Source organism: Lynx canadensis, chromosome B1 (assembly GCF_007474595.2).
Source record: "Lynx canadensis isolate LIC74 chromosome B1, mLynCan4.pri.v2, whole genome shotgun sequence".
Taxonomy (NCBI): Eukaryota; Metazoa; Chordata; class Mammalia; order Carnivora; family Felidae; genus Lynx; species Lynx canadensis.
In genome coordinates, this window is record NC_044306.2 from 121,434,176 (window position 1) to 121,453,688 (window position 19,513).

General features: G+C 37.4%; 1 protein-coding gene across 2 annotated transcripts in view; it reads left to right on the forward strand.

Moving 5' to 3' along the window:
• Positions 1 to 19,513, forward strand: part of PPP3CA (protein phosphatase 3 catalytic subunit alpha) — a 330,774-nt gene that overhangs the window by 230,606 nt on the left and 80,655 nt on the right. For both annotated transcript variants that reach the window (XM_030313357.1, XM_030313358.1), the window contains exon 3: positions 18,320 to 18,444. In XM_030313357.1, the coding sequence (XP_030169217.1) occupies positions 18,320 to 18,444 (125 nt within the window). The remainder of the gene's footprint in view (positions 1 to 18,319; positions 18,445 to 19,513) is intronic.

Below are 19,513 nucleotides of genomic sequence, written 5' to 3' on the forward strand. Positions count from 1 at the left end.
TCGTGGGGCACCTGGGTGGCTCAGTCGGTTAAGCGTCCGACTTCAGCTCAGGTCATGATCTCGCAGTCCATGAGTTCAAGCCCCGCGTCGGGCTCTGGGCTGATGGCTCAGAGCCTGGAGCCTGCTTCGGATTCTGTGTCTCCCTCTCTCTCTGACCCTCCCCCGTTCATGCTCTGTCTCTCTCTGTCTCAAAAATAAATAAACGTTAAAAAATAAATAAATAAATAAATAAATAAAAAACAGCACATCGTGAACACTTTTGATAGCATAAGTAGAGATATTTAGTGGAAAAGCCACCAATGGTGCTGGTTTGAGAAAGGATTCTAATGAGTCGAGCTCAGTGAGAGGAAGGTATAGAAATATATTATTCAAAATTTCTCTTACAAAGTATAAAATAAACGTTGTAAGTGGTAAGAGAACAGTTAATTATTTAATTGTTAAATTTAGTAATATTTATTTACTTATTTTTAATTTAGTAATACTTAAAATATTAGTGTAGCTTGTGACCAGCTTAAGGTCATTGACTATGGTAATGATAGCCACAATTCAATATGCTTTTAATCCTCTGTCCTGGAAAGTGACATATTATTATTTTAGTTTTATAGAGAGAACACTGAAGAGACTAGTCAGTATCTTAGGAAATTAATAGCTGGTTGGTGGTAGCTGCCATTTGAAGCAGGATTCAAGCTGTTTACCCAAAATAAGTGTCTCGGAGTGAAGAGAATCCTTAATCAAAGAGAAGAAAATAAAGGGAGGACACCGGGATATGAAGGAATAACAATAGCAATGGGACGCCTCACACCTGATGTAAATATATCCTGTGTAGGTGAGCTCATTACACTGCAGTATTAGCCCTTCCATTCTGACCTGTTCTCTTGTTAGCTATGATTCTTTTTTCTTTTTATAAATGGACAAATAGGCTCCCTTTTAACTTTCACTCATTTGCCTTTATTCTACCTTCCCAAAACGCAGAGAAAATAAGCCTAATGTTTCATCTGTAAAAGACTTTCAAATACTTGAGAACAGTTATTATGTTGCCTTTTTTTTTTTTTTTCCTGGACCGAGTAGCCCCTGTGTTTCTTCTAAAACATGTTTTCAAGGTCCAAAATAATGTTTAGTGTATTCCTTTCCGGCACTGTGTTTTGTTGTTGTGTGATTAAAAATACGGAGTTCAGAATAAGCCACTGCATTAAGAGTTTGAGCACAGACATGCACACGTTGAATCTGCAGTCAACTGAAACTTCTGGGATTACTTTCCAAGGTAATGATCAGGAACCCCGGCTCCCCACATTTGATTTGTTAAGAAAGATTCTCATGTCATGTCTCAGGGCATATATCCTCACTCTTACTGGGGAAGGACAATTCGGAAACAGTTGCAGCCCAGACATGTGCATGTGGAGGATGGTTCCCCATGAAGACTCATGCCATGGTGGCAGGAAGGCCCGTTCACGTGGCAGAGATGCGGTGGCTGACATGAACAGGCGTCCTGAGTAGCATGGGCCCCACAGTGAGACGGCCTGGGTTTGAATTTCAACTTTGCCACTGACCGGCTTGAGTGACCTGCTTAAGCTGCCTCAGGACCCCATCTGGAAAATGAGGATGTGCAAGAGTACCTACCTCCTATGTTTACTTCAGGATTAATTGAACACAAGTATTTTAAAATGCTTAGAGACACTGCTTGGCATATTTCAATAACTCAAAACGGTCACGTATGTGCACGGGCACGTGCGTGTGTGTGTGTCAGTCAGTAGAACTCAGATAATTGAGCAATAAATCTCGTGTATTAGTTTCCTGGGGCTGCCATAACAAAGTTCCACTAACTGAGCTGCTTAAAACAACAGAAATTTATTGTCTCACAGTTCTGGAGGCTAGAAGTCTGCAATCAGGATGTTGGCAGGTCCCTGTTTGTTCTGAAACCTCTAGGGGAGATCTTCCCCTGCCTCTTCCAGCTTGCGGTATCCCCAGGCCTTCCTTGGCTTGTGGCAGCACGACTCCAGTCTCTGCCTCTGTCTTTATATGGCCTCTGTGTCTCTGGGTCTAAATTTTTCTCTTCGTATAAGGACACCAGTTACACTGGTGTAGGATTAGGCCCCCCCTAATGGAGTATGATCTCATGTTAACCTGATTACATCTGCAGGGAGATCCTATTTCCAAATAAAGTTACATTCAGAGGTACCAAGGGCTAATATTTCAACATATCTTTTGGGGGGACACAACTCACCTCATAATATCTGGTAACAGAGAAGCTCAAAACAGAGGAACTAGGTATCCAGAAGCAAGCAGAGTTCAACATTAGGGGCCTGGGATAGATCTAAGAACAGGTGATATTATGGAGTTTAATGAATGAATAGGCATTAGAGGTTTCTGTGAATAAGTAACATAGCCCAAACCGAGCCTCTGGGCTACGATAAGGGAGAACAAGATTTCAGGTCCCTGGGGAGGCAAATCTAGACCCAAATCCTAGAGGACCTACAATATTGAGCGAGTTACTAGGATATAAACCCAGCGCTCTCTTCGGCAGCACATATACCAAGATATCAACCCCAAATTGGTATCGAGGATCCTGTTCACTTTTGGAAGTGCCTCTCCTCAAGCGTGGAGTAAGTAGTGTCTTGACGAGCCTGAAGTATTCATATAGCTTTAACAGCCTTCGTGGAAGAGGCATTGTAGATTTTGATTGTGTGGCCAATTTCCAACATAGATGGATTTTGCTTATGTAAGATGCGTTTGAAGTCTCCTAGGGAAGAGGATGTTTTTATTTTCTGAATGGAGCACAACTAAGAGCTTGCTCTATATTATACATTGTCTGCTCTTGAGAACTGTACTGGTGGCTAAGTAGGAGTTTGTTAGATCTATAAAGTGTTTAAAGATACTATAAATAAAAGGTACATCATACATAGAGGTTTATTAGGCTCATCCACGTGTTTGTACCGTCAATATTTCCAGAGTAACCAGTCTTGATTTCCCACATAGAAGATTTGGACTGAAAGTGAGAATCAATATGGCCGAAGTACTAAGAAACTCATCTCTGTTGTGTTTTAGTCAAAAAGTCTTTTGTAAATACCATATTAATGACAACTGTGGAAAGAGAAATATGGAAAGTGTGCTTAACGTAGAATTTTCTAATCCTTACAGGAATTGGAATCAACGAAGATTAGATCATCCCCTAAGTGGGTTTTTATATAGTTGCTTCGTTTCCAGTTTTCCATGCCTTTCCAACACTTGATCTTTGTATGAAAACTGCTGCCATCTTCAGAGACATGAGTCATGGTACTTAAAATGTTTTCACCATATTTTAGACATCACAGGATACAGTAGGAGAAGAGTAGAGTTTTGGCATCCACAATTTTTTACATTCTAAGCCTTGACCTTTCACAGTGGTTCATTACACGTTTAATTTAGCTCATGCACTGGGCTAGCAGATCCTTCTGTGTCTGAATTTCATTTTGGCTTTTTTCTTTTTTTTAAGTACTGCATGTATGTTCACCTGTGTGTGTGTGTGTGTGTGTGTGTGTGTGTGCGCTATGTGTGTATATTTTTCTGTGAAAAAAAAGAAGTCCATAAAAAGATAGCCAATTCCATTGGCAGTGAGAAGTGATGGGGCAATGACTATAACAAGAAAGAAAGGCTTTAGATAAACTCAGTGGGACATCATCTTCTTCAGGGATTTAGGTCTGTAATATAAATGAATTCATCACAGACCCTGTGCAGATACAAGATAAAGTGAATATTAAACTGAAACTGTTGCAGTGAGTTGTCCAGTTGTCCAGGTCTTGCCAACATTGCTCAAATAAGGACTTAAAACTAGTAAAGGCTACTGAAATGATCTTTAAGGTAAACTGAAGTACAAGAATTTCAACTTTTTTTTTTTTTGAAAGACAAAATCCCTTTTTGAATTTTCCTAGAATACTTTTATCATCCCCATTCCTTTTATATGACAGACTTCACCTTCTCCCGATGGCAAGTCGGGGTGGGCACATGACCCAGGACTGGCCAATAGGCGTGCACTGTTCCCTGGACACAGTGATTGAGTCTTGAGTGAACAGGGGAAATTCAGGGGGCAGTTATTCCATGGCTCAGTTTGGCTGGACTTGGTGAATCCACCTCTTAAATCAGCATGCTGGCAGGACCTGATTTGGAGGGTGCTTGGAGTAAGTCTAACTGCAGTAGAGAAAACAAGACCAACGAGTGCGCAGAGCAGCTGATAAGAGAGTGAGAGTTAGGGAGGCTTTGTATAAGCCCAGATCCACTTGTGCCGGAAACCAGTGCTCACGCTTTACTGCATTTCATGGGGGAAATAATATGCTTAATCACATTTGTGGATTACAGGATTTTCAGAGGTGTTGGGAGGAGATCCTTCATGTGGCTTAAGGTTCTACCTTATCTTCTACTTTCTCACCTGTATGCAAACAAGCATTTCCACCTCATTGTTATCTTGGAGGCTTTGATGAATTCTGATTCTCTGTATTTTAAAACATTCAAAACTCTTTGCTTCATTTTAAATACATTATATTTACAAATGGTGGAAAGCATTGTGCGCATCAGTTAATAATTCAGAAACCTGTAAATGTTAAGTTACTTTAACAATGAATATCAGTTAAGGGACTTTGTAAATGATGGGATTTAAAAGTGTGGTAATAATGTGCTACTGAACATAAAAATTGTAATTTCTATATAATCTATTCATGTGTAATTTCTAATGTAAATATTCTTCAGTTATTTTGTTCTGATTCAGTCACGTTGTGTAATGAGGTGAATAAGAAAGCAATGTCACCTTGCTTGCACTTTGCATCTATGGGTGTAAAATTGGGACTATTACCCTTGACCTGGCATTAAATGAAAGAAAGCAAATTATTAGTGTAAGATATGCAAAACTCATTGAGATTGAAGCCAGTGATATTTTAACTTTGAAATGTTGTTGTAAAACACTTATTAAGGGGAGGGCAGGTCCAATAAGTGGAGTTGACGAGAGCTCTGGTATTGTAAAGATAAGGAAATTACCTAATGTTGAGTTACTAACCTGTTCCAGTCATTACATTATCAGATTTAATCTTCACAACTGCTGGGTATGATAGCTGCTACTGTCCTTATTTACACATTAGGAATTTGAAGCTTAGAGAAGCCGAGTAACTTTACTAGAGGTAAAATACAATCTTTCTCCTGCCCAGATTCCTTTAATGGCTCCTCTTTGGATGAAGTTCAAACTTCCTAACTTGGATGAAAACACCCTTGTTCACTGGTCTGTGGTAATCTTGATAGCTTCATCTCTTTTCATGGCTTACCTAGACTCCAAATCCATAGATCTGCTTTCACTTCCTAAAATATGTCCTGAGCTCTTCTTCTGCTGTGAGCCATAGTCCCTGTCCCTGTGCCCCAGCATTCTGTAACTAACTCCTCTTAATTATTCCAATTTCAGCTTAAGTACCACATCCTCCAGGAAACTTCACCAAGTTTACTATGCCCGTTTCACTGTTTGTTCATTCATTCATTCATTCATTCATTCATTCATTCAGTGAATATTTCCTGAGGATTCCCTAAGTGCCAGGCACCATCCTAGGCACTGGGGATACCACAGTGAACAAAGAAGGAAAAAATCTCTGCCTTTATAGCTTGTGCTCTAGGACTGTTGCTTTAGTTCATTGTCCTTCATTACATGCTTACTTCATGAGAGCATTAGTTACGTTTAAGTTCTTTTACATTCTTAAGGTTCAACACAATGAGATATTGTAGGAATGTTTTCGGCATTTATTATTTATTGAATCAGGGCATACATGAATAACTTCATTTATTATATAGTTTTTTTTTTATTTTTTTTCTTTTCCACGTTTTTATTTATTTTTGGGACAGAGAGAGACAGAGCATGAACGGGGGAGGGGCAGAGAGAGAGGGAGACACAGAATCGGAAACAGGCTCCAGGCTCCGAGCCATCAGCCCAGAGCCCGACGCGGGACTCGAACTCACGGACCGCGAGATCGTGACCTGGCTGAAGTCGGACACTTAACAGACTGCGCCACCCAGGCGCCCCAAGTTTTTAATGGTCATATAGAAATATAAAAAATTCTATTTGTCCTCTTTTATATTGTCACACCGCCACCATTGTAATATCAGACCTCATTGTCTTGTGACTTAATTATTGCTGTGAACCTCTTATTGAAAACAACGTGGCTTTCAGTTTTTCTACACCATTGCATTCTCCCTAGAGTTTCCAGATTTATCTGCTTAAATTAATGGGATTGTTCTCCTTTTCTTTAAAACATCACATGCTGGAAAGAAAAAACAAACAAACAAACAAACAATCACGTACTGGAATCCAAGGCCCTTCATTATCTACTGTCACCTTTCTAATCTAATCTATCTCCTCTGTTTCACATATACCCTCTGATCAATACAATTTTTTCTTTCTGCAGTCCACTTACTCTGGTTCATTTGTATCTTCGTAGCTAAAAATCCTTTCCTCTTATTCTTACTTAATTCATTACAAATTTTTATCAATACTACAAGTCACTTCCCTTTGGTTAAGTCTTCCTTGATAATGTCAACTAACCTTCATTTCCAAATTTTTGATTTTCTGTAAGACTTCTGTCTATATCAGTAATATTTATAAAGAAATTTTAAGCAGTAGAATCTAGCACTCCACCCCCCTCCCCAACACAACACCTACCCCCCCACACAAAGAAACCTTACATGGAACGAAGTCCAAGGTATGAAAAATGCTAAGTGCAGACCTTATTGTTCTTATTGTTATAATGACCCTTAGCACTCCTCATGTACCCTTTTAGCTCTGCAGAACACATTTGAAGCCAGTGTGTGACCTCAGCCACAATGGCCTTTGCTTGCTCTTACTGTTAGCAAGGGAAAGGTCAAAAGTGGTCAGGATGACTTAGCAGTGCAGAGAGGAAAATTACTCACTCATGAAACAGAAGGAAAGAGCCATACTTGCCATGCTGGCCGCAGCACACATTGCACGCCTTATGTGTTTGGCTTCTTACTACTTCCCAGGTAACATCTGTAGGTCAGAGAGAGTAGAGTTGATTTTATCCTGTCTCTAGTTCTGAGACATTCGAAGTGTTAAGGAGCCTCTAGACTGGGCCCCTCCGGAACTGTTTTAGCCATCTACATTTCACAAGTCTAGAAGCCACAGAGTGAAGATCATGGTCGCAGATCAGTGTTTTCTTACTGCTGACAGGTCAGATCAGCAGCAGTTAAGCAGTTGGAAGACCTACCTGGTCCTTATTCATCTGTGTTCGTCTTACATCCCAAGGAAGCTCTATGTTTCTTAAGGGAATTACTTGTATTTATATTCCTTTACTATGAAAGTACATATTATTCTTGAATTATTTCATACATCTATAAACTTGTCTTCCCATTATTAAAAGCGACTATTTTTTTTAATTCTCTGTAACATCTGTCATGTGGGAGGTATTTCATAACTACCTGGTAATTAAGACTGAATAAAATATCCTAGTTTATGTAGTTAGCTATTATTTGGGATTTTAGACAATTTGTCCATTCTGACATGTGAACTCTCTTATAAAGTACCAAAACACCACAGAAGAAGTCAAGTGTTCTTTTGAAAAACAGTTCAAGGGGCGCCTGGGTGGCGCAGTCGGTTAAGCGTCCGACTTCAGCCAGGTCACGATCTCGCGGTCCGTGAGTTCGAGCCCCGCGTCAGGCTCTGGGCTGATGGCTCAGAGCCTGGAGCCTGTTTCTGATTCTGTGTCTCCCTCTCTCTCTGCCCCTCCCCCGTTCATGCTCTGTCTCTCTCTGTCCCAAAAATAAATAAACGTTGAAAAAAAAATTAAAAAAAAAAAACCAAAAAACAGTTCAATGTGCGACATGACTAACAACAAAGAGACACAGTGTTTAAAAAAAAAAAAAGCCCCATATGTATTAAGAACACTTAAAATTTTTGTTTAAAGTACCTTAAATAGTGAATATAGATGATGGAAACAGTTCTGGAAATTTAGTAAAGTAGGTTTATAAGGAAGTATAACTTAAAATTATGTGATTTTATAAAACAAACTTTTCCCTAGTAAAAATCAGTTTAATAACTCACAACATTATGAAAATTTTTCACTTTTTAATTTTTTCTGTTTTGTCAAGGGAAAGAGAAAGAGTTGAATGATAATCTTGATTGATCTTTTTAGCAATTCAAATATATAACAAACATTCATCATTTTTAGTTGATAAAAATAAGACTAAATTTGAAATTATGATTACTAATGAATCACAAGTTATGACGAGTTAACAGCAGTGGTTTTACGTTTTCCAAATGCCTGCATTAGTTTGCCAGGACCCCCTCAGTTTATATGCCATATACAACATGTTAAGCAAACATGAGTTTTGCATAATTTAATTAGATGTTTGTCAAATGGTGAAGAAAGCACAAATGTAAGACATGATTCATTCTCAACATTGGTGACAAGCACAACATATATAAAGATAAAAAATATACAGAGATATTATGAATGCTGTGATTTAAGTCAATGTAAGACTGCGACCCCAGTTTGTATTCCTCAAGATCAATAAAATTGATGATTTGTATCACGGTGAAATATAATCAGCTCCGTAAGAGGAATCTTCAACTTAATGGATGTTAGTTCTGATATAGAAACTTGAAATTAATTAGCACAAGTTTTATAATGTTTAAATTGATACCTCCTTTGGATAAACAAACCAATCTCATACTTTCTTAATGTAATTTGAAATCTCAACATAAAAACATTAAAGAACTATATGTATTTTCATCTTGACACCTATTTAGAGAAAAAACTATATACACTCCTGCTTCTGTTAAGAAGTTTGACAGATGGCAAAGAGGCAATGATAAATAAATGTTTATGGGGGAACTAACTCTTAAGCCCGTATTTCTTGACTATAAGAGAATGTTCTGAAGTTTCAGAATGGAGAGGGAAATACTTGGATGCCATTTCAATGCCATTTTGTATGTGTACATTTTCTCAAGTATGCTCTAAAGTTCTGGAGACCAGATTTCATGCCTTTCGCTTCTTTATTGTCCCAGTACACTCTAGCACAAATAAGAAGTCATCCGTCTTTGGTGACATTTATTCATCCTTTTAAAATAGTATGTGTAGTAAATATTTCACATTTTAGTGGTTTATTTTTTTCAGGTATTTAACTGAATTAATAATTCTAGAATATCTGAGTGAAAGATAGATGAGGGATTGGTAGATTAAGGAAAATGAGGCAGAATTAAGAAATAGACTTATTGCCTTTGTCAGAATTATTTTCCAGAGATTGCGTTCTTAACTAATTTTCAGTGAATGTGCTCTAACATGTCTGGGTTGCTCATACATTTTTAACAATTGGCCAGTTAAGAATTAGAAATTCCATTTCCAAATATGCCACTGGTAACAAGTAAGCTTATATATTTTTACCAAAGAAATTTAATCCTTGTTTCTATTAAGTCATTTAAGTATTGTCGTTTAGGAATAGCACTTACTAGGTTTGTTCGCTTCATAGTAGGCATAAATAGAACTGCCTACCTGAAAGTCAGTGCTAGGTAAAAAGCCCTTTACTGATAACCCCACTGCCTGTAATTGCCAAATTAATGATAGATATGTGGACTTCAGAATTAAATATCAGAAGCTTGCTTTCCTTGAGTTTTTAAAATATTAGAAGCAAAATAATCTTTCAAATTGCCCAAATTTGAGGAGTATCCTAATAAGAAGAAATGACTCACTTATTCCCAACTTAGAAGATTTTTCTTAACTGAGTTTTCCAGAAATCTACGAAGAGTTGTTTTGTTTTATTTTGTGTTTTAATCCATTTGGCGAAATACCTTACATTTCTTCTATTTACTATGTCACTTTCAGCTTTTAAAACATTACTGCCATTACACAGCCATGGAACACAGTGGTCTTGTAAATGAGCTTTGCTACAAAAGAAAATGAGACTAACTGGAAACTGACCATGGTGCTGCTATTTGCTGAAAGATTGGTAATATCACTCAAGCCATTTGGAGTTATTTCCACTCTAAGAAAATGGAAATTGTAGAGCATGAGACCTAGTCGATTTGATTTCAGCCTTAAGAGCTTTCAATATATGATAGCATACATTTGGATAAAAAGTGGAAAAAATAGAACAACTTTTCATATATTTTATTTATGGCTATGTTGAGTTCAGGTCCTTAGATCATCTATCTAAATCTGGCAAAACATTCAAGATATTTCTTAGGCGGAAAACCTCTGGAAGAGCTGCCGTGCCTATTTCGCATTGTGTTAGTACACTAGATGGGCCATGGCCTGCTAAGCTTTTTTTCTCCCTCATAGTACTTCCTTTAATTAAACAAAGCATATAAAATAAGGTCTAGTGTGAAGTCCCCTGTAGATGAGGCATCTGAGACCTCCTACAAAGATTAAATACCTTGTCCTGGTAACACAAGTGGCAGTTTTCACAGCAAGACGGTGAAAGCATAAGGAAATGTAGTAAAAAAGGATAAAGTGTGAATACATATGGAAAGTATACATAAAGTATACATATTTGGGAATATGATATACATATTGGGAAAAGCAAATTGGAAGAATTCATGCATTCAATAGAGAGTAAAGCTGATTCAGGGAGAATGAATAAGATAATAATTAACCAAGAAGCCATCGTTCATTGACTTAGGCCCATCAGGAGGAATACAGGCACAAAACAAAAAACCAACAAAGAACAATTATGAAATCAAGACATCTAGCTTTGTAGTCTGTGTACTCATTACACTGTACTGCCTCTTCTCAAGGATGAAATAACACACCCAGGAAAAAAGCAAAAAGCCAGAACTGAACGAATACTGTGACCACAGCTATCAAATAGTTAAAAAAACAAAAAAACAAAAAACAAACTCCAGAAATACACAATTGGAAAGCCCAGAATGGGAACGCTAAGGCCTAGATCTGCAACCGCTCCCCCACCCATCTGGTTACTGTAATGAAAGTTCATGTTTCAGGGTCCTGGAGGGAGTGCATTGGGTTTTAAAACCTGGGATCAGTATTTCAAAAAGTAAAGAAAACAGTCATTCATTTACTAATCATTCTGCTTATGTAGAATAAGTACACGAGTCATCAAATTTATTTATATGTGGCTTAAGTTATATCAACTCATGGTGTTCATCCAGTACTTTTGATTGGTGATGAAAATAAAGGCGTAGTGAACTACATAATGTAAACAAATACACATGTCACATAACTGATAGTTTCCAGGTCTGACCAAACTTGGACACATGAATAGAATGATGACAAAATGTAATTAAATAATCCCATAAATATTATACATACTTATTATTGTTATTAGTCACTAGTGTCACAGCCATGACAATGACTTATATAATTCCATAACGTTGTCATGAATTTTTAATAATTATGCATCTTGTTATAATGTGGATTGTTGCTGAAATGGAAAAATAGTGGTAACAGTTAAAACAAATACATTCTTGTTTCATAATTGAAGTCTTCAAGTTAACAAAATCTAACGAAGCGTTCAACTCAGGGAGGACAAAAATATATATCAAACAATAATTTCAGTGGAGAGAGCACTTATTTTTAGGACAAAAACATAAATGTGAATAATTTATTTTTCTATAGATTAGAATATACTGTGTACATACTATGGTGTGTATGTTTAGTCCTTTTATGCCATCATTTAAAAATATAGACTATTCTAGTTCTTTCCATTGGATTATAGTTATAAAATGAGATTTAGGGGATATGGAGGAGTTAGTACTGGATTGTTACTTTTAGAATCTACAATATATTCCAGTCATGTCTTTTCAGTTGTCCGGTTATATTTCTCATTATCTCTGGCAAATAGGTAGTTTATTTATCTTCATAACACAGCATCATAAATAGAAAGAAAGTGTGTGTAGTTATTGCTATTAATCTGCCCTGGTGCCATTATTATTTTGTATTTAATTTCATAGCTTTATTTTTCGTTTAAATTATTGAAGTTTCAGTATTGGGAAAATTGGTATTCGATTTAGAGACTTTTCATTCTTGTTTTCTACTATCAAAACCTGAGTGCCCTGGTTAAGAATTCATATTTTGTGTTTTATAAAGTGCTTAATGCATGTTCAACATTTCAAAAATAATATTTACTATGGAGAAAATATTATTTTGAAGTATACATCTGGAGTGGATTAGACCCCTTTGTTTTTTCTTGTTTTCTTTATTTTACAGTTGATGAAAGTTTTCAGCAATAAGTGAATGCCATAATAAAACTCACTTTTATGTTCGTAATTGCCTGATTTCAGAAGTTTACACACTCTGCTAATGAATGACACAAATTCAAGCTGGCTGGTTTGTACTTGAACTTATTTATCATTCATGAAAGGTTGCCTGAGCCTGGATTATCAACAGGGGGAAACAGATGGGTACTTGGGGTACCTTGTGGTACTTGTGATCTTTAACCTGTAACAAACCTCCAAATGCAACATCTTTCTCTGCAGAATTGTAAATTGTGGAAAAGTATAAATTGTGGCTGACAGAAGATTCAAAAATCAAACCAATAAGTTTAGTAGATTAATCCCCTCATGCTGAGAATTAGACATGTTAGTTCCTTAACATTACAAATGTTATTGTCTTGGGAAAATGTGGCTACTATGGAAAAAAATATTGGGTTGAAGTCAATGAAGCTGAAAGTACAGTGGAACTCTGATGGTGAAAATTGCTGTGCGAATCAGTAACGTCTTTTCCAAAAGAAAAATTGTAAACTGTTAGTTTAGTATGAACTGGAAAAACTTGTATAAGAAGTTACTCTACTTAATTCAAGTCTTCCCAGATGATAAAAGACAGTCTTTTGGCGGAACTAAATGGTCCTTCTAGAAAAATAAGGAGTCAAGAATTCAAAGTACTTGACTTCTAAATCACGATTTTGATGCGATTTTGAAATGCTGTTTGTCTCTTTTTAACAACTTACTCCTCTGTCCCCAAACAATCTAATTTGTGTAAGCTTTCTTTAACTTGGAATGCTATATGACATTATAAAATTTTTGTTTAGTGTCAGTAAGAAGTTGACCCAATGATGTTCTTTGATGAATTTTTTTTTTTTATATATATAGGCATGAAAACAAGACCAAATGTGTGAGTGTAAACACTAATTCAAAACTATTTTGGGGGCGCCTGAGTGGCTCAGTCAGTTAAGTGTCCGACTTCGGCTCAGGTCACGATCTCACAGTTTGTGAGTTCGAGCCCTGCATCTGGCTCTGTGCTGACAGCTCAGAGCCTGGAGCTGCTTCAGATTTTGTGTCTGCCTCTCTCTCTGCCCCTCCTCTGCTCACACACACTCTCTCTCTCTCTCTCTCTCCCCCTATTTCAAAAATAAACATTAATTTTTTAAAAAAATAAAAAAAAAACTATTTTAAGTAGCTTTACATGAAAGTGTATATTTTATATTATATTTGCCAATATGACTCCTACTCAGGATGACAGTTTTGTCAGAGTCCTTTTCAAACTGTCAGTTGTATAGCAATTATGCTGGGACCTCATCCTGGTGTGTTCAGTACTGTCTACGGTTTACATTTTTTAATGTAGTAATTTAATTGCCAATGTGAACTTAGAAACTATGGAATTCTTTGAAAAAATAATTAAATTATAATATGGACATACTTATTTGCTGATTCACTGATTTAATTATGGCGTGCATACCTAATTATACATAGAATAGACACATGGTTTTTGTACCGAACATCTATCCTTTCTAAATACAGTTTCCAGCATATCTCTAGGCAGGAAATGCAAGGCCTTAGTCCCTGGTCATGATGATCTCCCTCTCTCCTCTGCCTGAGATTATTTCCTCAAGAGCCTGTTTGTCCTTAATATGCTGGCCATTATCTTCTCTACTTACCAGTGTGCTGGTTTTAGGGACTCTTAGACTTGCCCTGTGACTGATTCATTGTCCAGCTTTTAGATTACAAGAATTTACTCAGCTAACTACAAAGAGTCTCTTGTCACTGCCCCAGTTGTTTATTGTACTTTCTCTGTAGCACTACTTTGCTGTCCTATACAGTGAGTAAGGTCTTGAACTTGTTAAATGACTCCTTAACTGCTACGCTGACCACTCATCTCCAAATAATTCCTCCTTTGTGGTGGGTAGTTTTACACGTGTGCACATGCACATGCATCTACACATACATATTTATATTTATATTATTATTTATATTTATATTTATTTACTTATATTTATATATGCTTGAACTTTCAAGCCTTTTCAAAGCTTTCAAAGCTTTTCAAAGCTTCACAACTAGCTCTCCAGAAATGATATTAAGAATAAAAGCTATTCCCTTCCTTAAGCGATAAAGACAGATCCTCTCTGTTTGTTATTCTCTGTTTTATACTTCAAAATGCCGTACTCCCCTTCAGAAGACTTAGATAAGAAGTTGGTTCCACTCGGGTGTGAGAATCATTTCCAGTAAAGTTTTATTTTCAGTGGGCTGAGAGTTATCGTGGGCAGGGAAGCAACAGTAAAAGGCAATTACTTAACAGTAATTGTTTGCTGAAGTATTACTTAGTGCTTGGTTATTTAGGCATAATTTATGTGTTTCCTGATAGTAGAAGAGCAAAAAGTAATAAATATGGAAGCATCACAGGAGGTTGGTCACTCTTCCACCATTTAGTTGTACTGAGAATGTTAGAGTAGCCACTTGCAAAGTCATGCAGTCAATCCCGCTTAGGGAAAAGAACCAGGAAGGTCACCAAATAGCTTTAACTGCTTAGTATACCTGCGCTGTATAAACTAATAGAGTTCCTGCCTCTCCAGCATAAAAACAAATGTAGACCTATAGCTTATAGGGAAAAAACAGCCATCATGTTGTGGCACATCAGGTTACTCTTGGATAAGGGTATCCAAGTGAAATAAAAAAAAAAAAAAAAAACTTTATGTTTTATTTCATTATCTTTGATGTGCTCATTTTATTAATTCCATAATTCTATGCATTGCTGATGGAAATATGTGCAGTTGTCTGAATAATCTATTGAAGATATAATATATATTTGGGGGGAATGTTTAGCCAGATGAATGGATGTTTTTATGGACATAGGAATGCTTTGAAAATTTTTAATTTTTTTAAGTTTATTTTAAGAGAGATAAAGAGAGAGGGGGTGGGGAGAGAGAGAGAGAGATAAAGAGAGAGAGAGAGAGAGAGAGAGAGAGAGAGAGAATCCCAAGCAGATTCTGCACTGCCAGCACAGAGCCGGGGTGTGGGGCTCAAACCCATGAACCATGAGATCATGAGCTGGGCTGAAATCATGAGTCAGAGGCTTAACCAATTGAGCTTCCAGGTGCCCCCAGGTAGGAATAACTTTATTACCTGTATTGCGTTTCTATATTTTTGGAGGCTTTTCAGTATGATAGGCCTTTCAGTGCTGGCCCCTAGTTGAGTACTCTGTCTGCCAGCAGTGTTCCATCGGGAATGACAAGAAAATAATGGGAAGCTAGGGGATTGCAGGAAATAGGGCTATGTTGATGAAGAATAAGCTTGCCGTGAAGGTATAACAGAACTTGTCAAAGCCTGGCTGTTTTTTAAAAGTACTATTAAAACCAAGTGAGAGTGGAGATGAAAGGGCCCAGCCACCTGGAGAATTGGACAATGTGAGCAAACAAGACAGCTTGCCTCATTAGCTGGCATTTTTTATACTGGACACCAGTGTCTCGGGTACCCGAGAGGATGGTAGGTGGGGGCCACAGCATCATATAGAGGAAACTACCTGGCTATACCTTTCTCTTACCATCACGTAGAGGTAACCTTCCCTTCTGTGCGACGCCACCCGATATCCTCTTGGGTACCTAAATGTTGTCATCAGTTTCATCCTGAAATTTGATATCAAAATAGTGAATGTCCCCAGCTATTAGGATTTCAGGATAAATCTTTTATCTTAAAACTGAAATGCACAAGGTACAAGGAATAGATACATTCAGAAGCCCAAAGGAATTTTGCTCTTTGTTATCACTTTTCTCAGATTCATCTTTCTCCTAGACTCGATCAAATACTCCTTTCAATATTATCCTTTCATGTCATAGGAAATCCTACTCTAACACCGACATGGAATTAGCATTGAAAGAAGTTACCTGTCAAATAGGTATCTCCCCTACATATAATCGCTGTGAGGGGAACCACACAATCATGCAGAATGAGGGCTGAGTGTGCCCACAAAGGCTCAAAAGTGTAACTCTCTTTAGTCTTACTGACTAGATAAAACTCTTCTAAGAGCTGGTTCTAAATATGCATCTCTGGAGATTTTTATTCATGGCCCAGGAATCTGTAGTTTCCAAACCTCCCATGTGTTTCTGATGTAGAACCAGGTAAGGAAACCACCATCAGATGCGTGGAGGTCCCACATTCTACTCCAGTCTCGCTGCACACTGTTTTGAAAGCTGTGACTTAAAAGGCTTAAAACAAGCATCTCAGACAAGTTGGAAGCTTTTGGCTTGCACCAGAGCTCACTCTGCAAACCTGTCATTCAGTCCTGTCAATCCCAAGAGCACCTCAAAATGTCTGACTCCTTGGGGCGCCTGGGTGGCTCAGTTGGTTAAGCATCCAACTTCAGCTCAGGTCATGATCTCCCGGTTCATGGGTTTGAGCCCCTCATCGGGCTCTGTGCAGACATCTCAGGGCCTGGAGCCTGCTTCAGATTCTGTGTCTCCCTGTCTCTCTGCCCCTCCCCTGATTGCCTCTGTCTCTCTCTCTCTTTCTCAAAAATAAACATTAAATTTTTTTTTTTTAAATCTCTGACTTCTTAGTTAATGGGTTTCCAAATTTAGCACAGAGTAGGCCCAATGGAAGAATCCTGAGGTGGCACGTGTTTCTTGTGTGCCTACCAGGTGGGAGGTGCTGTTCTCAGCACTGCGGATACAGTGACCAAGATTGGCAAGTTATACAACCTTACAGAGGTTATATTCCAATGAGAAAGGTAAGGGAAGAAACAGCAGGCAAATTAATAACTAGATAATTCCTGATAGTGAGAAGTATGGTGAAGAAAGCCAAACAACTTAATGGGGTGAAGAATGATTTTGGACAGAGGCAACTCATTTAGTTCAAGAAAGACCCCCTTGTACCCATGACTGGTGGATGGAAAAGAGTCAGCCTGTGGAAATCCAAGGAAGAAAGAAACTTGGACTATTCAAGATAGCGAAGACCCACATCTAGTGAACAAGAGGCGGGGGGTGGGATGGTGATAGACTAAAATGTTTTTATCTTAAATTGATTGCAGCATAGAATGGGTTAAGATAGCATGCTCCTGATTTCCTGTTTGCTGATATATTCATTCTGTGAACTTCTTCGTGTTTGAGAAATAACTACATCATGTTCATCATTTAAGCATAAAATTGTAAAAAATTAAATATATACATGTATAAATACATAAAATATCAACGATATTATAACATGATGATTGACAGCAAAAGCTTTGAATTAGGCAGATCCAGACTTAAACCCTGAATCATCCATATGTAATAGTGATCTTGCTTAACCACACAACCTCTCTTAGCCACACTGTTTCCTCATCTGTATAATGGGGATAATATTTACTTTTTAGGGCTTTGAAAGTAGTAAGTGAAATACTGAGTAATGAGTAAGTAAGTGGTTTTTAAAACGAGAGACTACATAGCTCCTTCAAGAAATTTGGTTTAAAGGAAAATGTGAGAAAGTTAAATATTATTTCCCAGTGTTTTTTGTACTATTTTACAGTGTTTTTTCCTTTTTCCAAGTTTTTTCACTTTAACATTTGACATCAGAGTACATCTTACAAACAAAATGTTCTTTTATAATTTAAATTTAAATGGGAGGGTTTTTTTTTTCTTTTGTAGTGGTACATAAATTAATGGGGTTATAATTGATGCCATTTTAGATTCAGTGAAATACAATTTTTATGATACATATCAACTTTCTTTTTCTTCAGGAGGTAATGACATGTAGCGATTCAGACCTCAGTTTTATAGAGATAATACCAAACCTCTCTGTGCCTTGTCTCTTATCTGCAAAAGGGAGAACTTCCCCCATGACATTCTTAGTGTTAAATTAGAAAATGTGCATAAACTTTTAGCACAGTGTGTGGTGCAGCATCCTTGAGTGCACAAGCCTACTTGTCACTTTTGTTATTATCTTCATTTTGGCAGTTAATCTGTGAATTGCTAGACCTGGATGCTGGAACCGGGTCTGCCACTAATTAACTTTGCAGTCTGTGTCTCGCTTTCCTGTTTTGCAAAAGAAGGTTTCCGCAAAGATGAGCTCTATTTTCCTTCTGACTGTCACATTTTGTAATTTTTCAAATCTCTTCCCGAATCATAATGTGACCATAAAATGAATTTTCTTTGTTTCTTTCAGTTTGTGGGGACATCCATGGACAATTCTTTGATTTGATGAAGCTTTTTGAAGTGGGGGGATCTCCTGCCAACACTCGCTACCTCTTCTTAGGGGACTATGTTGACAGAGGGTACTTCAGTATCGAAGTAAGTCTATATCATTTCTTCGTAGCTATTCAGAAATGGATCAACAATATCTTAGCAAACTAAAAGTGGTAAATGTTATTTGTTTAAGAAAATTATTGGTCTATGATAGAACTTTAATACCCTCAATTCTTGGGATATTTACATATTCTATTTTCTGTTGATTCCCATATGCTTTTTAGTGCATAGAGATACATATTTTATATGTGTGTGTGTGTGTATACACCTTTTATTATATATATGCTTTTATATATTTGCAACAATTACATCACATTTTACATTAGATAATTCTATTTCCTGTTGCCAGAACTAATCAAAGTTGATTAAAGAAGCAGGAATGTGTTTGCCTGGTTATGCCTTATAAATTGTGAGCAGTAGCTTACCTTTGTAAATTGATAGCCAGGTGCATGTGTCTCTGTGTCTGTTATATGTGAGTAGGCGTGAATACACTCCCAGCCCTGTATTTTGTCTTTTTTGGCATCTGTCATCCAACGAGGGTAATTTATTAAACTCATTAATTAGAACAAAACAGGTAACTTTTGAGTAGAGGTTCTTCCTCAGCCTCCCTCCTGCATCTGCTTCGGGTAAGTAGAAATTACATTCCAAATACAGGCAACAACCTGGCTTTATTCACTTGTTTGTTTTTCTTGGTGTTTAATATGGTGTCTCAAACAGAGAAAGGGTTCATCAAATATTCATTACAATAAATGATTTGAAATAAGGATGAATGTTAAGAAGCAGAGCTCATGAGATAGTAGTACCTGACATTATATGTGCTCTCAGAAAAAAAAAAAAAAAATAAGGAAACAATGTTTAAAAGGAAAGCAATTATTCTTTTTTTTTCAACGTTTATTTATTTTTGGGACAGAGAGAGACAGAGCATGAACGGGGGAGGGGCAGAGAGAGAGGGAGACACAGAATCGGAAACAGGCTCCAGGCTCTGAGCCATCAGCCCAGAGCCTGACGCGGGGCTCGAACTCACGGACCGCAAGATCGTGACCTGGCTGAAGTCGGACGCTTAACCGACTGCGCCACCCAGGCGCCCCGGAAAGCAATTATTCTTAATGCAGAG